This window comes from Myotis daubentonii, chromosome 11, assembly GCF_963259705.1.
Source record: "Myotis daubentonii chromosome 11, mMyoDau2.1, whole genome shotgun sequence".
Lineage (NCBI taxonomy): Eukaryota > Metazoa > Chordata > Mammalia > Chiroptera > Vespertilionidae > Myotis > Myotis daubentonii.
In genome coordinates, this window is record NC_081850.1 from 57,925,242 (window position 1) to 57,940,738 (window position 15,497).

The following is a 15,497-nucleotide window of genomic DNA, read 5'->3' on the forward strand; positions in this document are numbered from 1 at the left end:
ATCTTAATTTTTTAAAATAGAAATTTAGAGCCCGAGTCACAAGAACCAATAACAACACCACACTACGTGCTGATCACAGTGCTGCTCCAGCCTAGATATGAATTCTAAATAAATCAGATTCAGGAAGGCTGTAAGGAAAGGCAAGGAGGTGGAGGTGGTAAGGACAATGAGCTGATTGGAGTTCTGAAGACTTTTGAGCTTCATATAACCAGAGATCTGCCTTAGTAACACTGATCTGAGAATAAAACGTATGTTTAGGAAGGAAGAGATAGCGACCGGGTAACCACTTAGAATAATATTTCAATAGCTTTGTCACGGTATGACAAGGGCTTGGGTCACACTGGATAAGTGAGAACCTGGTTTAGAACTGTGCCTTGCACCATTCCACTCAAAAGAATGTAGCTTATTAGTTAATTTGTAATGGGGTAACTTATTACTTTAATAAAAATTCTCAATTATGGCACTAAGAATATGTGTTGATTTATATAGGAGCTGAGGTAAAATTTGCACTTTGCAAATTATGTAAAAATACTTTAGAGGCAGTTCACAGTATAAACAATATCAGTGGTGAATGTATTTAAGATATATTTTAAAAGCCACATTTGCACACAAAACTTGTATTCTATTGAAGGAGACAGAATAAATATTATAAATAGGTAATGTGTATGAGACATTAGATACTGCTAAGTGCAAAGGAGGAAAAATAAAACAGAGTTAGGCAATAAGATGTGTCAGGGTTGGTGGTAGTGGGGTGAAATTTTAGATCAGCCAGGTCAAAAAAGACCTTTCCGAGAAAGTGATATTTGAGTAAAGAACTGAATAAAGGATTTTTTTTTTTTCGTTTTTAATCACTTTCTCAACCAAGAGGATATCTGAGTAAAAAGGGCATTTTCTGTATAGGGAGCAACACGTCCAGTGTCCTTGAAGATGGATTGTGCCTGGTATGTTTGAGGAGCAGCTAGGGAAGTGAAAGGCAGGACAGTTGAAGATGATGTCGAGAAAACCTATAGGGAAGGGAGTTGGAAAAATAGGATTTTGTAAGGACTTTGTTCCTTCTCTACATGTAATGGAAAGTCACTGGTGGGTTTTGAGCAGAGAGGCGATATGACAACATTTTAACAGGATCATCACAGTGCTGTGTTGAGTGTAAACTAAAGAAAGACAAGAGCAGAAGCAGAAAGACCAGTTAGGGGGCTGTTTCAAACACTCAACTTAGGCTTTCCATTTATTTCTCTGAGTCAGTTTTGGCAAATGATGTTTTTCTAGGAATTAGTTGCTATAGACCAGGGGTGGGCAAACTTTTTGACTCGAGGGCCACAATGGGTTCTTAAACTGGACCGGAGGGCCGGAACAAAAGCATGGATGGAGTGTTTGTGTGAACTAATATAAATTCAAAGTAAACATCATTACATAAAAGGGTACGGTCTTTTTTTTTTTTTTAGTTTTATTCATTTCAAACGGGCCGGATCCGGCCCGCGGGCCGTAGTTTGCCCACGGCTGCTATAGACCCACATATATCATTTGTACTAACTTAAGGATTTTTCCTCAATTAATTGGCTTTTGTCTTAATCCCTTCTTTCTAGGTCTTCTACCACTTCTAGCTTTTTCAGTTGAGGACACGTTTGTGTTCATAGATGCTTTAACAATAGAACATTAACTGTAGCAGTTACCTTCACTTATCTGATTAACTACATTATTCATGCCCCATTTTTACTTTTCAAAACTTGCGAAAATGTACTAGTTACTAAATTTACTCAATTACATTTTACTGATATGGGAATATCTATGGATCTCTTCCCAACTCTAAATTTGCTAAAATCTATTAAAGTTAAATGTACACACGTCATGTTCCTAAAGGTTTTAAGGCCTGTTGTTTCTTGATTTTTCTTCTATTTTATTCAGTATATAAAGTTTTACTAATATTATGTTTTTATATTTATTACAAATTTGTGTCTTTTATTGCTTTTGAACTAGTTCTATCATAATTGCATTGTTTCCAGTGTTTATTTTGGAGACATTTGAATCTGCCTTTTTGTCTTTAAATGTACCATCATCTTCATGTGTCTTCTTCCATGCCCAGTTGTTTTTAGGTCATACATTTATTTCTACTTTAATCTTTTTCACTCACCAACTTGTCTTTTTGTATATCTGCTTTCTCATTTGTTTTTTATTTCTTATTAAGTTGCCCTCCTCTCTTTGCTCTTTTCCTGTATTGTTGCCTTCTATTAATCATATGCGTACATGGGAATATCTATTTTTCTCTGTAAAGCCTTAAAATTTATTTTTCCCTTTGAGAACTTTCTTGGTATTATTAAAAAATCTGTACTCTCATTCTTTTATAACTTGAAAAACAAGCTGATTTTCTTTTCCCATGATCATCTCATCATTTTTAATATTTTCCCCCTGAGGAATGAGAGATTTGTTCATCTTCCATAAAGCTCTATACAATTTTTTAGCCTGTGAGAACTTAATTGCGTTTTGTTTTTGTTTTTTCCCCCTTTGCCTGATTAGAAATCTTTGGCTATGTTGTTAGTGACATTCTCCTCAACTCCCCCACCTCCCCTCACCAGCTACCACATAATTCTTGTCAGGCTTACTTGCTCCTAGGCACAGAATCTAAATATGTATTTCTTGGTCACATTTAATTTAGTTCCAGATCTACTGACTGTAGTAGAAAAGCTCAATAAAGTCCTTTCAGTATGAAACAAAGGACTATTCCCACAGTTTCCCATGGACGGAGAGTTGGAAAGAGCTCAGTAGATGTTCAGAAATCCCATCTTTTCTTCATATGATTCATATCTGCATCATGTAACTAATCTTCCAATCCAAACCTCACCTCTTCCACAGTTCTACTCTACTGCATTTACCAGAAACTCACACTTATATTGTTGCTTTCTCTTCTTTATCACTGAGGAGCCTCAAACTATTCTCTTTGGATAATCTCATGTCTTTCAGAACATGTACACCCTATTCACAACCTCCATAGACCTTCAGTTGTCTGAATTATCATATATATATATATACATATATATTTGTCTTTAATCTGTGATTTTTCTTAATTCTTCAAGACTTTTCTCTAATCCCTCTCATTCCAGGAATTATTCTCATGTTGTGTCTCTTCCTTAGGCTGTAGATTACCTCCCCTCCCTCCAGTAATCTCTCAGTTTCTGGCATTCGGGTTAATCGATGGTTACCTCATTATTCCTTTAATGTTCTTCCTTAGATTTTATTTTTATTTTTCTGAATTTTATCTTCTCTTTCTTTTCCTCCTTCTCTTCCCTTTGGCGGACTTTGTACCAATAGTCTGTCCTGTTAGGAAGAGATCTTGTCTTAAATCAGCTATTGACTATCTATAATTAAGTATTTTTTGTTGTTGCCACTCTAAGCCCCCTCCCACTACCCTCTGAGGTCCATGCATTTACTTCCCTTCATGTTTTTCATTGTCTCTTTTGCCATCTTTCCTTTTTTATGGCCCCGGAGAACCACTGTCTATTTGTATGACAAATTGTTACTAGTTCAGTTTTTACTCTGTGGCATCTTTCACTGAAGCAGACCCCTGTGGTAGGTATGTGCCTCCCTTTTATGATCACATGAATTGCCTTCTTAGCTGCAGAGCTCACCGATGGTCCAATTCTGTCAAAGGGCATTGCTTTGATTTTGTTCTCTGTACATGGGACAGCTCCCCAAATCAAACATTAAATGTAGATGATTTCTTGAGCTGAGTGTAAAATGACTCAACTGTCTTCTTGAATCCTGCTTAATCCCCTAGCATATAAGTATTTGGCAGCCAATTAAATCCATCTTCAAATTTTTAGACTGTTAGATCCTCAAAGGCATGGATTTTGACATTCTCCACGTTTTGAGAGCAATCTCTTCCACAGAGTTGCTGTTAGGAATGAACAAACCCTCCCTTTCCCACTGCTCTGCTTCCTAACACTGCAGACTGTCGAGCCAAAAGAGACAGTCATCTAAGCGCCAATCTGACTCATCTTTAGAGCTTAGGCAACACACAGGGCTTGGCCAGAGTAACTGCTCGATAATACCTGTGGGGTAAATGCAGTTGAACACATGTCTTCAGCACAAGTCAGACACACATCTCTTAAAGAGACCTCTTCATCACTTTGCCAGAAGAACAGGGCTCTGCCTACTAGGAAGTGTTTGTATTTGCAATTCATAGATTGTTCCAAGCATTACAATTCCAAATTCACTTCCCTCTGAATAATGAATGGATAGTATCAATAATAGAAAGTAGCTCATTGGGAAATCTCTCTGATGATAAGGAATTTAATTGGAAATAGAAATTGTTAAATTTCAATCTTCAGAGCAAAGGGCCCCATATATTGTAATCATTGATTGCATTATCTATTAAAGCAACTTACAAAGTTCATCTTTTAAAATAGATTTTTAACAGTTAATGGACAACATTAAGTTAATAACATATTAAATGTACATATATATGAAACATTTGGATCTGTTTTGCCAATATCTGCAAAAATCAGTTACTTACAAATGAAAGGAAGGGGTAGGAGACTGGTTTTTCTTGCTTTTTTTCCCCAAGAGGAGAAAATACTAACGATGTGATTGGGCCATAGTTTAATCTAAAATTTCAGCTATGTTACTATGTGAAGGGGGGTCACTATGTCTGATCAGACACATGGGCCCAGCATTCTCTTCTTTCTGATTTCAGACACATGGCACAGTGGCAAGCTGGCGCTTTTTTTTCTGTTTTTCTCCCACATGGTAGTTAGATCTGCTCTGTGCCTTTAGATTGTTTTTCCTTTCCCTTTGTTTTTTGGTATGAACCTCCACTCTTCCACATAACTGTGGCCTATGCCCACCCCTTGGACTGCTCCTGGATGCTTTGTGGAAAACCCCAACTTCATTCATCCTAGCTCTCTAGCTTTGGCCCCAGCACTAGCCCAGGTGCTGCCATCCCTTCCCTTAGCATAGCCCTGGCAACGGGACATTATGCAGTATTTACCAGTCAAGCATCCATGTGAAGGGTTACAGGGTCTGCAGACTGAAGTGAGCCCAAGAGACAGATCTGGAACGCAGGGTAGAGAGGCAGCACTGCCCACTATATCTTCATACCTCTTTTTGACATATTTCCAAATTTGCTTCTTTTTTTTTTCTCCCCAAATTTTATAGTAGATGCACACAAAGTAAAAAAGTCAACAGAGAACATAATTACCTTTCAGGCAAATAAAAGCTTGGAAGCTCTCCTAAGTTGGAAACATTCCACAGTTTAAAACCTGCTGGGTGCTAGATTAAGCAAATTTAAGCTGTATTCATCAAAATAGGATCCTGAGGAAATACACATTTTTTTTTATTGCTCCTCATTTGAGGCCCCCAAGAATTAGAGAAAATTTCAGACTCAGCTCTTGATATGATTTAAGTGATGGAGAAGGAAGGGCAAATTCAAAAGATTTAAGCCAAACTAGTCTAGTGATAGGAATTCCTATTAAAAATATCTGGGAACACATCTTAAGGGCTGGTCTCTAAGATTCATAACACCAACACATGTGTTTTCTAGAGGTACTGACTCCTCGGTAGCCCTGGCAGAGAAGCTAATGTGGAAGTAATAGCTGGACAAAGTAGGTCACCCCACAGCAATGGGATCCAAGGAACCAATGTTACCAGTACTCAAACCCTGGCTTCCACGTTCAATGCAAATGCATTTCTTTTCAGTACCTGTCAAACATATAGGCTAACTAGTTTGGCTTGATAGAGGTCCTTAGGACAAGAATGCTTATACATGGGTAATCATGCCTCCTGATTTATATAGCTTTTGGCTGAAATACTATAAAGCAATGAGATACCAATTAAGGAAAGTTTATATTAATTCTGAGCGAGCCTGGAACTTGGATTTAGATGAACTGATTTAAATCTCCCCTGATAACATACTCTTGCTGAATGATCTTAGGCATACCACTTAACTTTTCGAAGTAGAGAGCCTTATAGTTCAGGAAATTAAAGCTTCACAGAGATTAGACAATTTTGGCGGGGTCACAATGCCAGCAAATGATTGTAAAGGTGGATGGAAATACTCCCAATTATAATCACATCAAGGAGCCTCAGGTTCTCCTGGAACTCTTCTAATATCCAGGAATAAAATGGGAACCATCACCAATTTATACCCTTGTGGTTTTGGAATGAATATTTGTTTTAGTCTTTTTTCTTTCTGAAGCTTCTTAGCGCCTCACAATACCTGGCACATAATAGGTTCTGAATAGTATGTGCAGAATCAATAAACAAAGCAACATCGATTATTACTGAAAAGCCAGTGAATCTTGGTACTGCTTGACCATCCCATATAATAAAAGGTTAATATGCAAATCCACCAAACAGCGAATGACTGGTGGCTATGACATGCACTGACCACCAGGGGGCAGATGCTCAATGCAGGAGCTGCCCCCTGGTGGTCAGTGCGCTCCCACAGGGGGAGTGCCACTTAGCCAGAAGTCAGGCTCAGGGCTGGCGAGCACAGTGGTGGGTGGCAGGAGCCTCTCCTGCCTCCATGGCAGTGGGACATCCTCTGAGGGCTCCTGGATTCTGAGAGGGCGCAGGCCGGGCTGAGGGACTCCTCCCCTACCCCAGGGTGCATGAATTTTGTCCACTGGGCCTCTAGTATAAACATAAAAATGAACACAGCTTGAGAAGAAAGAATCTTTAGCATGTTGGACTGTTTTTCAGGGATAACTGAGGAGGGGGCCCAACAACGCCAGCTAATACTGAAGGATAATCACTATAGAGGGGGTGTTGTTCCAATGAAGAATAATCAGCAAGGAGCTAGGTAGAAAAGAAAAAAGGATAAAAATTATAGGTAAGAGGAGGAGCATATCCTCTCCTGGTTGGAAAATAAACAAGAAGGTTGTAAGCTTCCTGACAGCAGAGTCTCCGTCTTCTATTCTTTGTGTCTCCTGCATTAGCCAAGGGCCTAGCCTCCTATATGTAAGCTTCAACAAACGTCTGTGAATGAATAAGTTAATCATTACATACTTAGAACAGAACTGAACTGTAGAACCTGTCCAAAGAAGAAAGGCAAGCCCGGCCAGTGTGGCTCACTGGTTGAGCATCAACCCATGAACTAGGACAGTGATGGCGAACCTATGACACGCGTGTCAGAGGTGACACGCGAACTCATTTTTTTGGTTGATTTTTCTTTGTTAAATGGCATTTAAATATATAAAATAAATATCAAAAATATAAGTCTTTGTTTTACTATGGTTGCAAATATCAAAAAATTTCTATATGTGACACAGCACCAGAGTTAAGTTAGGGTTTTTCAAAATGCTGACATACCGAGCTCAAAAGGTTCACCATCACTGAACTAGGAGGTCACGGTTCAATTCCCAGTCAGGGCACATGCCCGGGTAAGGGGAGTGCAGGAGGCAGCCAATCAATGATTCTCTCTCATCACTGATGTTTCTATCTCTCTCCCTCTTTCCCTTCCTCTCTCTGAAATCAATAATAAAAATGATTTTTAAAAAAGGCAAGATTCCATATTCTACATAGAAAATTGAATAACTATCAGGACTATGATTAATTAGCCAAAGGATCAGCGATTTCTTAGGCCAAGGGGAACAAGTTGTGTATCAGTGTGGAGACTTAGAATTCTTAAAGTTTAATTGCCTTTGACCAGGCTGTGCGTAACCCAGGAATAATAGATTCACTAGGACCCAGGTTTTCAGGTAAACACGGACAAATCCTAACCCTAGGATCAGCAGGTAAGTCCCCCAAATCCTATTTGTTTTCACCAGAGTCTTGTGTTTAGAATGCAACAAAGCAATAAATATGGGCAAGGTTAAAACCAATTTTCAGTTATACAGAAATTTATATCCTAATAGTTTTTAAAAATGACTTGCAAGGTTTTCATGCTATATTACTGCGCTTGATTAATTTGTTACAGGATTATGATTTTATAATATGTTATGGTTAATGTTCTGCTTTTCAAGTGATATCCAGTATGCATATAAAATTCAAATTTCTTAGCTTGGCGTAAAAGCACTGTGTGGCACGCTATCAAATTAACTACTTTTCAAAAATCACATCAAATCCTCTTCATATGCAATGTATGCTCCAACTGTATTCAATTTCTCTTTCAGGTCTCAGTGAATTTGCTCCAAACAGTGTTTTTCCCTCATCACCAAGCCTCAGAAAAGAGTTAATTACTTTCTCCTCTGTGTAGCTGAACATACCTCTATTTTTAAGAATCATGTATCCTTTGTTTTATAACCATTGAGTTTTCAACCTCATGCACTAGCCCGTGGTCGGCAAACCGCGGCTTGCGAGCCACATGTGGCTCTTTGGCCCCTTGAGTGTGGCTCTTCCACAAAATACCACGTGCGGGTGCGCACGTACAGTGCGAATGAAACTTCGTGGCCCATGCGCAGAAGTCGGTATTTTGTGGAAGAGCCACACTCAAGGGGCCAAAGAGCCGCATGTGGCTCGCGAGCCGCGGTTTGCCGACCACTGCACTAGGCTGTCAGCTCCAAAATGGCTGCAGGTAATTCTTCATTTTGTCTTCCTCACCCTAGTTCAACAAATACTCACTGGCTGCCCCAAACATCCATGCATACATATTTATGAAGCCATTACCAAGTAATGTATCAGATTTCGTGGCTTTAAATTGTTAACATTTAATAAAACAACTTGCAAATAAATTGTTAAAGATCATGCTAAGAACAAGGCTCCCCCCACCCCCAAGTGGTTTTATCTACAGTTCGTTGTGATGGACATTTGCTCTGGCCTGTGGAGACCCAGGAAGAGTAAAATGCTTTAGTCCTGTAATTATATCTATGTAGTCTGCCATGAGAAGTGATTTTCCTAGGCTAAAAAGGCTATGCTGGAAAAGCCCTGCTTTTGGTGATTTCATTAACATTTAAAACTGTTAACAATTCTGTCAGCCCAAACTGAAAATGACTGTGTGAGAAATGAAAGCTTACGTAACACGGACACTTGCTCTTCATGGCTCATTATCCTCATGGCTTTCATTACGCAGCCAGGAAGTGGGGTCAACGTCACAAAATTCGGGAACAATTAAGAAAATTACTGCACGCAGAGGTGACTTTAGAAAAGACTGTATTTGGCAACATAAAAAAGAATGATGAAAACCCACAGATGTTTTATAGCTTAAGGCAGACTTTATCCAGGGTTGTGCCCACTTCCCGTGACCTTTTCCTGAACACCTTGAAACTTTCTCTTTGATGGCATTTCCAAGGAGTTTAGGAAGTCCTGGGCATATTTCCTGAAGTTCTCTTGAGTTCGTTCTCAAACACACCCATGGAGGTGAGGATACTGTCACTGATCCTTATACATTTGAATTGCAGTCAGACTCCAAACCTTACAATCTTCTTTTAGAGCTTTTATAGTTTGTGGAAATAGCCACATGAACAGATTATTCACTAACCTAACATTTCATTAAAAAAAAAAAGTGACAGAAGAAAACTAGATGGTATCTAGGTAAGTTAAAAAACAACTATTTTTAATTTAGACAAAATATTGTATATCTATCAACCACTTGTTTTTCTTCTACAGCTACAATTGACATAGGGTGTAAACATAATAGAAAATGTCTTTTCCTTCTTATTTATTTGTTTATTTATTGTTAATCCTCACTCAAGGATATTTTCCCATTATTAGTTTTTAGAGAAACTGAAAGAGAGAGAGGGAGGGGGAGAGAAAGAGAGAGAAACATCAATGTGTGAGAGAGATACATCGATTGGTTGCCTCCTGCACACACCCTGGTTGGGGCCAGGGATTGAACCTGCAACTCAGGTAGGTGCCCTTGACCGGGAATCAAACCCATGGACCTTTGGCCTGAGGGCCAATGCTCTAACCACTTAGGAAACCAGCCAGGGCTCCTTCTTTCTGTATCAATTTCAATAAATGCATATTAAGTGATTGCTATATGCTAGGTATTAAACTAAGCTGGGTAATATTTCTACTTAATAAAATTCATATTTTGGCTCATAAATCAGACACAGGCCAACAGTGATGATTTGTACATAATTTCATGTACGAAGTGCCATGGGCTCCTTATGGAAGGAGACATAACTTTCATATAAATTTAATCTGGAGAAGCCAGAAAGATCAGTATGATCTTGATAAAATAACTCCTCGAGGTATATGTTATAACCCATGTCAATAAATATTTCTCCCTGTAGTTTTTAAACATTTTTAGGATCCAAACAGAGTCGTTTTTCTTGGGCTCTCCATTGTACATGAGACAGAAAGATGCTAAATAACTTAATGTAGTTTTCACAAGTGGTTTTTCCTGCCTGCTATTTACAATTGTCCTTTCAAAATAATGACTATTCTGAATTATAAATAAAAACTTTGCTTATATTTTTGTTATAAGGGTGAATATTTCTTATGCTAGATAAAATTCCGAGCCTCGCTTATGTACTAGTTCAAAAATAGTAGATTAAATCTGGACAGGATCTATAAAATAAAAATATTCATAAAATTTATCTTGTGGAATTTCAAATACAATATGAGAAAAATGAAAAGATCAGATTATGGTAGAATACCTACTTTTATCATTAAAAGGTTCCTAATAAATAATTTTTTTTTTATTAACAATCTTCTTTAGGAAGTATATAGGTTGTACTTAAACTCTGCCATACACATGGCATTTAGCATGTTGCCTTGCACATAGTAGGTGCTGAATCCACATGTGTAAAATGCGTAGGCCCCCCTGACCTTTCATCAAATCATCATGTCTTTCTAAAAGGTAAGACACTATGAGGTTGTCTTGTGTTTCTCAGTATGGTCAGAGTCTCTGTACTAGGAGGATTGCCTAAAAATGGGCTCAAGCCTAGAGCTAAGCCTTTTCCTCTGAAAGACCAGTAGTACTATGATGTGGCTTCTCTGATCATAGGTGATCCTCTTCAGAAAAAAATCTAGGCCCTTATAAAGTAACCTTTAAAGATACTGTCCTTTTGGGGGATCATGAGAACCATTTCTATAAAATGGGTTATTGTTTCATTTAAATGGGCTTTTTCATTTTAGTTTCTGAGCCAGACTGAGGAACTGGAGAGGAAATATGCCTAAATTTACATATATATATATATATATATATATATGTCTGTGTGTCTGTGTGTGTAATACTCTTGTAGGAACTCTTAGTTTGTTCTTTTTCTATGTATGTATGTATGTACCTACCTACATATGTATCCATCACAATGTCTCCATGGATAGTAGGATCTACTGATTACATTAGTGAATATATAACAGGAAACCAGGGCACAGAGAAGTAAGGTACCTTGACCAAGTCACACAAGTGGCAGAGCCAAATTCAAGTTCAGAGTCTGGTTCCAGGTTCTATGCCTGTAACCCCTACGCATACTGTCTCAAGCACCTGGGAGGAGAGAAAAGTCTGTTTCCTGATTGACTAAATTTCTGTCCAGGTCTGTTGATAGGGGAAAGTGTGGGCAGGGACAGAAACATTTTTGTGCATTTCTATGAGCTGAGCATCATGTTAGGTACTTTTCACATATAATTTCAAGGTATCTTTATTATTATATTAAGCTATTCAATATTACCCCAGTTTATCAATTAGCAAACTGAGGCTCAGAGTTGTTAAATAACTTGCCAAGGACATACAGCTAGAGAGGTACTAAGCCAGGGTTCAAAGGTAGGACTGAGTGTTCCCCACTACACACCATATGCTAAAAGTCTACAGATCAAATTCCAGATGACAGATCATGAAATACCAGCCTCATGTAACCAGAGATATTATTAGAGCTTGAAGTTTCTCAGAATCAAGATTTTTGCAAAGGAGACAGACAGGGAAATTTTACTTTCTGTCCCAGCCCGGTGCATGGGGATGTAACCCAGGCCTTGCTTCCTACCTTGACAGATACTGTCCTGAAGTGAGGTTTGCAGTTTCCACATCCATGCAGTTCATTGTGCTGGGAATGAGAGCGAGTTCTGGCTGGATCATGGTGGCTGAGGCTACAGCTCTTGCGACCAATTCCATGGCATCCTGCACATAGTACTCAAAGACCGACTGTGTTGTTTTCCCATGAGCGATGAGCCCTAAGGGAAGACCTTCTGTCCTCAGTTCCTCGACGTTCTGTGAGTCCCCCAGCACCCAACGCAGCTCAGAGGGCATCACCCAAAACTGGGTGGTAGTCTCGAAAATCTGCCGGATACTGTCCATGTGGCAGCCGAACATCACCACTGTGGGCGTGCTGTTCTTAATGCTCTCCAGCTGGACCTGCAGGAAGCTGAGGAGGTCCTCGGTGGAGGAGAGGTTGGTGGTGATGCTGATGACAGAGCCGAGGTGGAACCTGGCGTTGCCCTGGGTGAGGAGGAGGAAGTTGGTGATGTTCCAGTCTTCCTGGCACAGCAACAAGCTAAAATTGTACCAGTTGTTCATGGTCAGGATTGAGACAGTGACATCAGCATCAGAACTTAATGAATTTTCTAAACTCAGCTGTAGGTGAAGGGGATTCTGTATTTAAAGATATGAAAAAGAACAATTAGAAAGTGTTGGCCAAGGATTATAACATAGGGTGCTTCTGCTTTCTAGTGAGGCTTAATCCTCGTATTTCCCCCTGTAATATTTAAATGCACATCTGGGATAAAATTCCCATAATTTGGAAAACTATGTTTCTTATCTAATGGGATTATTGATTCTTTACAACTGATTTCCTTATAATTTTTGCTAAGATTATCAGATGGTTCTTAGTGTCACTATTGGGGTGACACAACCATATATACATTTAGTCTTTAATTTTTATTAGGCCTGTCTACTTCCTAACAGACTGCGCCCTTTATGCATCCCATTTCTAATTATTACTGTTATTAACCTGTTTGTTAAGTTTTCCTCTCAGGTGAAATAGTTGAAAAAATTACATCTGCTTTCCTTTAAAATTAATAGCAGGTACTTATATAAGGACTAGAGACCTGTGCATGACATTTATGCACTGGGGGGAATGGAGAGGGGAGTCCCTTAGCCTGGCCTGCTCCCTCTCGCAGTCCAGGACCCCTTGGGGAATGTCCGCCTGCTGGCTTAGGGTGATCGGGCCTAAGCCGGCTGTCAGACATCCCTCTCACAGGTTGGGGCTCCCTCATTCCTTACCGCCCGCCTGCAGCCCAGCTTCTGGCTGAGCAGCGCTCCCCCGTGGAAGCGTACTGACCACCAGGGAACAGCTCCTGCGTTAAGCATCTGCCCCCTGGTGGTCAGTGCGCGTCATAGCAACTGCTGTTCTGCCTTTCGGTTGATTGGCATATTAGGGTTTTATTATATAAGATGGTGTGGGAAATGGATGCATCATAGTTTCTGAGACTTCTAGCCACCAAGGAAGGCACTTCTAATATTCATGGTGCTATGGCCTGAATGTTTGTGTTCCCCCCAAGTTCATATGTCGAAATACTAATGCCCAGGAAAGTGATTAGGTCATGAGAACGGAACCCACATGAGTGAGATGAAGGCCTGAGAGGCTCAAGAGACCTTCCTTTCCCCTTCCTCCATGTGAGGACCCAGTGAGATGTTGGCTGCCTGTGACCCAAGAGATGGCCCTCACCCAACGATGCTGGCACTGTGATCTTGTACATCCAGCCTCCAGAACTGAGAAATACATTTCTGTTGTTTACAAGCTACCCAGTCTGTATTCTAGCAGCCTGATCAGAATAAGACATATGGCATAATTAACAATTTATACACTAAGATTAAGTTCAATATTGAAGGCTTGCTTACATTTCTGTATCTACTGAGAATGGATTCTTGCTGTGAAATGGGTGTTTATGTAGTTTCCATCACAATTTCATCTACTTATGGAACTCACCAATTCCATGAAGGAAGAATATCATATTTGAAAAGTCACGAATTACTAATCAAATAAGTGGAAATAGTCCTCTAATGAATAAACTTATTAAGGTGTTCTTCCCAAGAACAGACATTTGACACATTTATCATTTCATATTGACATCTGAGAATGTTCAGCACACATCCTTACACGTATTAGGTGCACAATATATATTGGCCGCACTGAACTAAGTATGTTCCCATTGGGAACTACCAGACTATTGAACTATTTCTGAGAAACTGTCCAATATTCAAGTCAATAATATCAGTAGAGAAATGAGGAGGACGTTCTCAGCAAAGTTTCAAGCCCTTGAACAAAAGGAAGTGTGGCCTTTCCTTACCCACGAAAAAAAAATGTCACAAGAAATAGCATCTGGTATGTATAGAATGAGGAGTGAGGATTCCAAAGGGATTTATGGGAGACAAACTATGGCCAAAGGCAGTAAATGAGCACAATAGGCAGGAATGAATCTTGGAACTTATTTTGAGAATTTGACCATCCTTCCAAATTAAGCTGTGGGCAGGGCTTGTAATGATAAAAGCAGAGCATTTAGGGGACCAGCTATAGGCTGCAGTCCACGGGGAGAGGGAAACTGAGCCCTCTAGGATCTTGATTAAATGCTGTTACACTGGAAGCCAGTGCTGGCAATGGTAGAAAGGGGGATGGGGAAAGTGTGTGTGTTTTTTTAAATTAAAATCTAATGACAAGATTAGATATGAGAGGCAAAAAAAGAGAAAGGTGTCAAAAACCAGGAGACAGTATCCAGTAGGTAGTTCCTGGTTTCCAGGCTGGGGGAGCCCTGGAAGATCTTGAGATAAGAGAGGAATGAAAGCTTTGCTTCCTCACTCCTACTACTGATTCATATCAATTGCTCCAGAGAGTTTTTTTCTGTCTTCCTCTTTTAGCTTGCTTTCTTTCCTTCTTCCTTTTTATTTCTTCCTTTGCCTTAACCCTCTTCCAGAAGCAAAGAGCACAGGAAGGCAACCTCCGTTTTTTGGTGGCAGAAACGAACTATTCCCAACTGTTTTCTTGGCTTCAGCTCCTATTCTGTTGCCAGTTTTCTTTCTAAAACATGAATATGACCATATCATTCTTCTGCATCACAACCTCTGAATCACCCATAGGACCCATTTCAAAGTCAATAGTATCGCTTAGGAGGCCGTTCCTAGTCTTTAGCCTCCAATACTCCAAATATGCACACCAAGACAAGTCACAGCGGACAGTGTAGTTCTCTTGTGTCAGAGTGAGCTTTCCATGCTCACACAAGTATAATACCCCGTCTCACCACCTAGAAATGCATTTGCCTGGATTCATCGTCATCCTTTAAAACTCAGCTTTTCCATGCAGATTTCCAGAAACTAGTTTATGTAGTGTTTATGACTGTTTCTGTTGCTGCTGCTGAGGATCTTTTACTTTTTTGTCTCACAATATTTTTGCCCTGTTGATTTCCGGCAGTGGTGAACTGGGTTTTTGTTGGATGGTTCCTCTAACTGCTGACCAACAGAATTAATCATCTCATGTCTGTGCCATGTCCGACCCTTTATTACAGAACTCTTCACACCACAGTGTAGCTATTTGGTTATGTGTATATCTATCACACTAGATTGGAAGCTTCTTAAGGACAAGAAATATATCTCAACCACTTCTTCCAGCACAATTCTTATTCAACATGAGAGTATT

General features: G+C 39.6%; 1 protein-coding gene across 1 annotated transcript in view; it reads right to left on the reverse strand.

Moving 5' to 3' along the window:
• GRIN3A (glutamate ionotropic receptor NMDA type subunit 3A) overlaps positions 1-15,497 on the reverse strand; it is a 141,730-nt gene that overhangs the window by 81,505 nt on the left and 44,728 nt on the right. Inside the window, exon 2 of the mRNA XM_059657523.1 lies at positions 11,856-12,460. Within this exon, the coding sequence (XP_059513506.1) occupies positions 11,856-12,460 (605 nt within the window). The remainder of the gene's footprint in view (positions 1-11,855; positions 12,461-15,497) is intronic.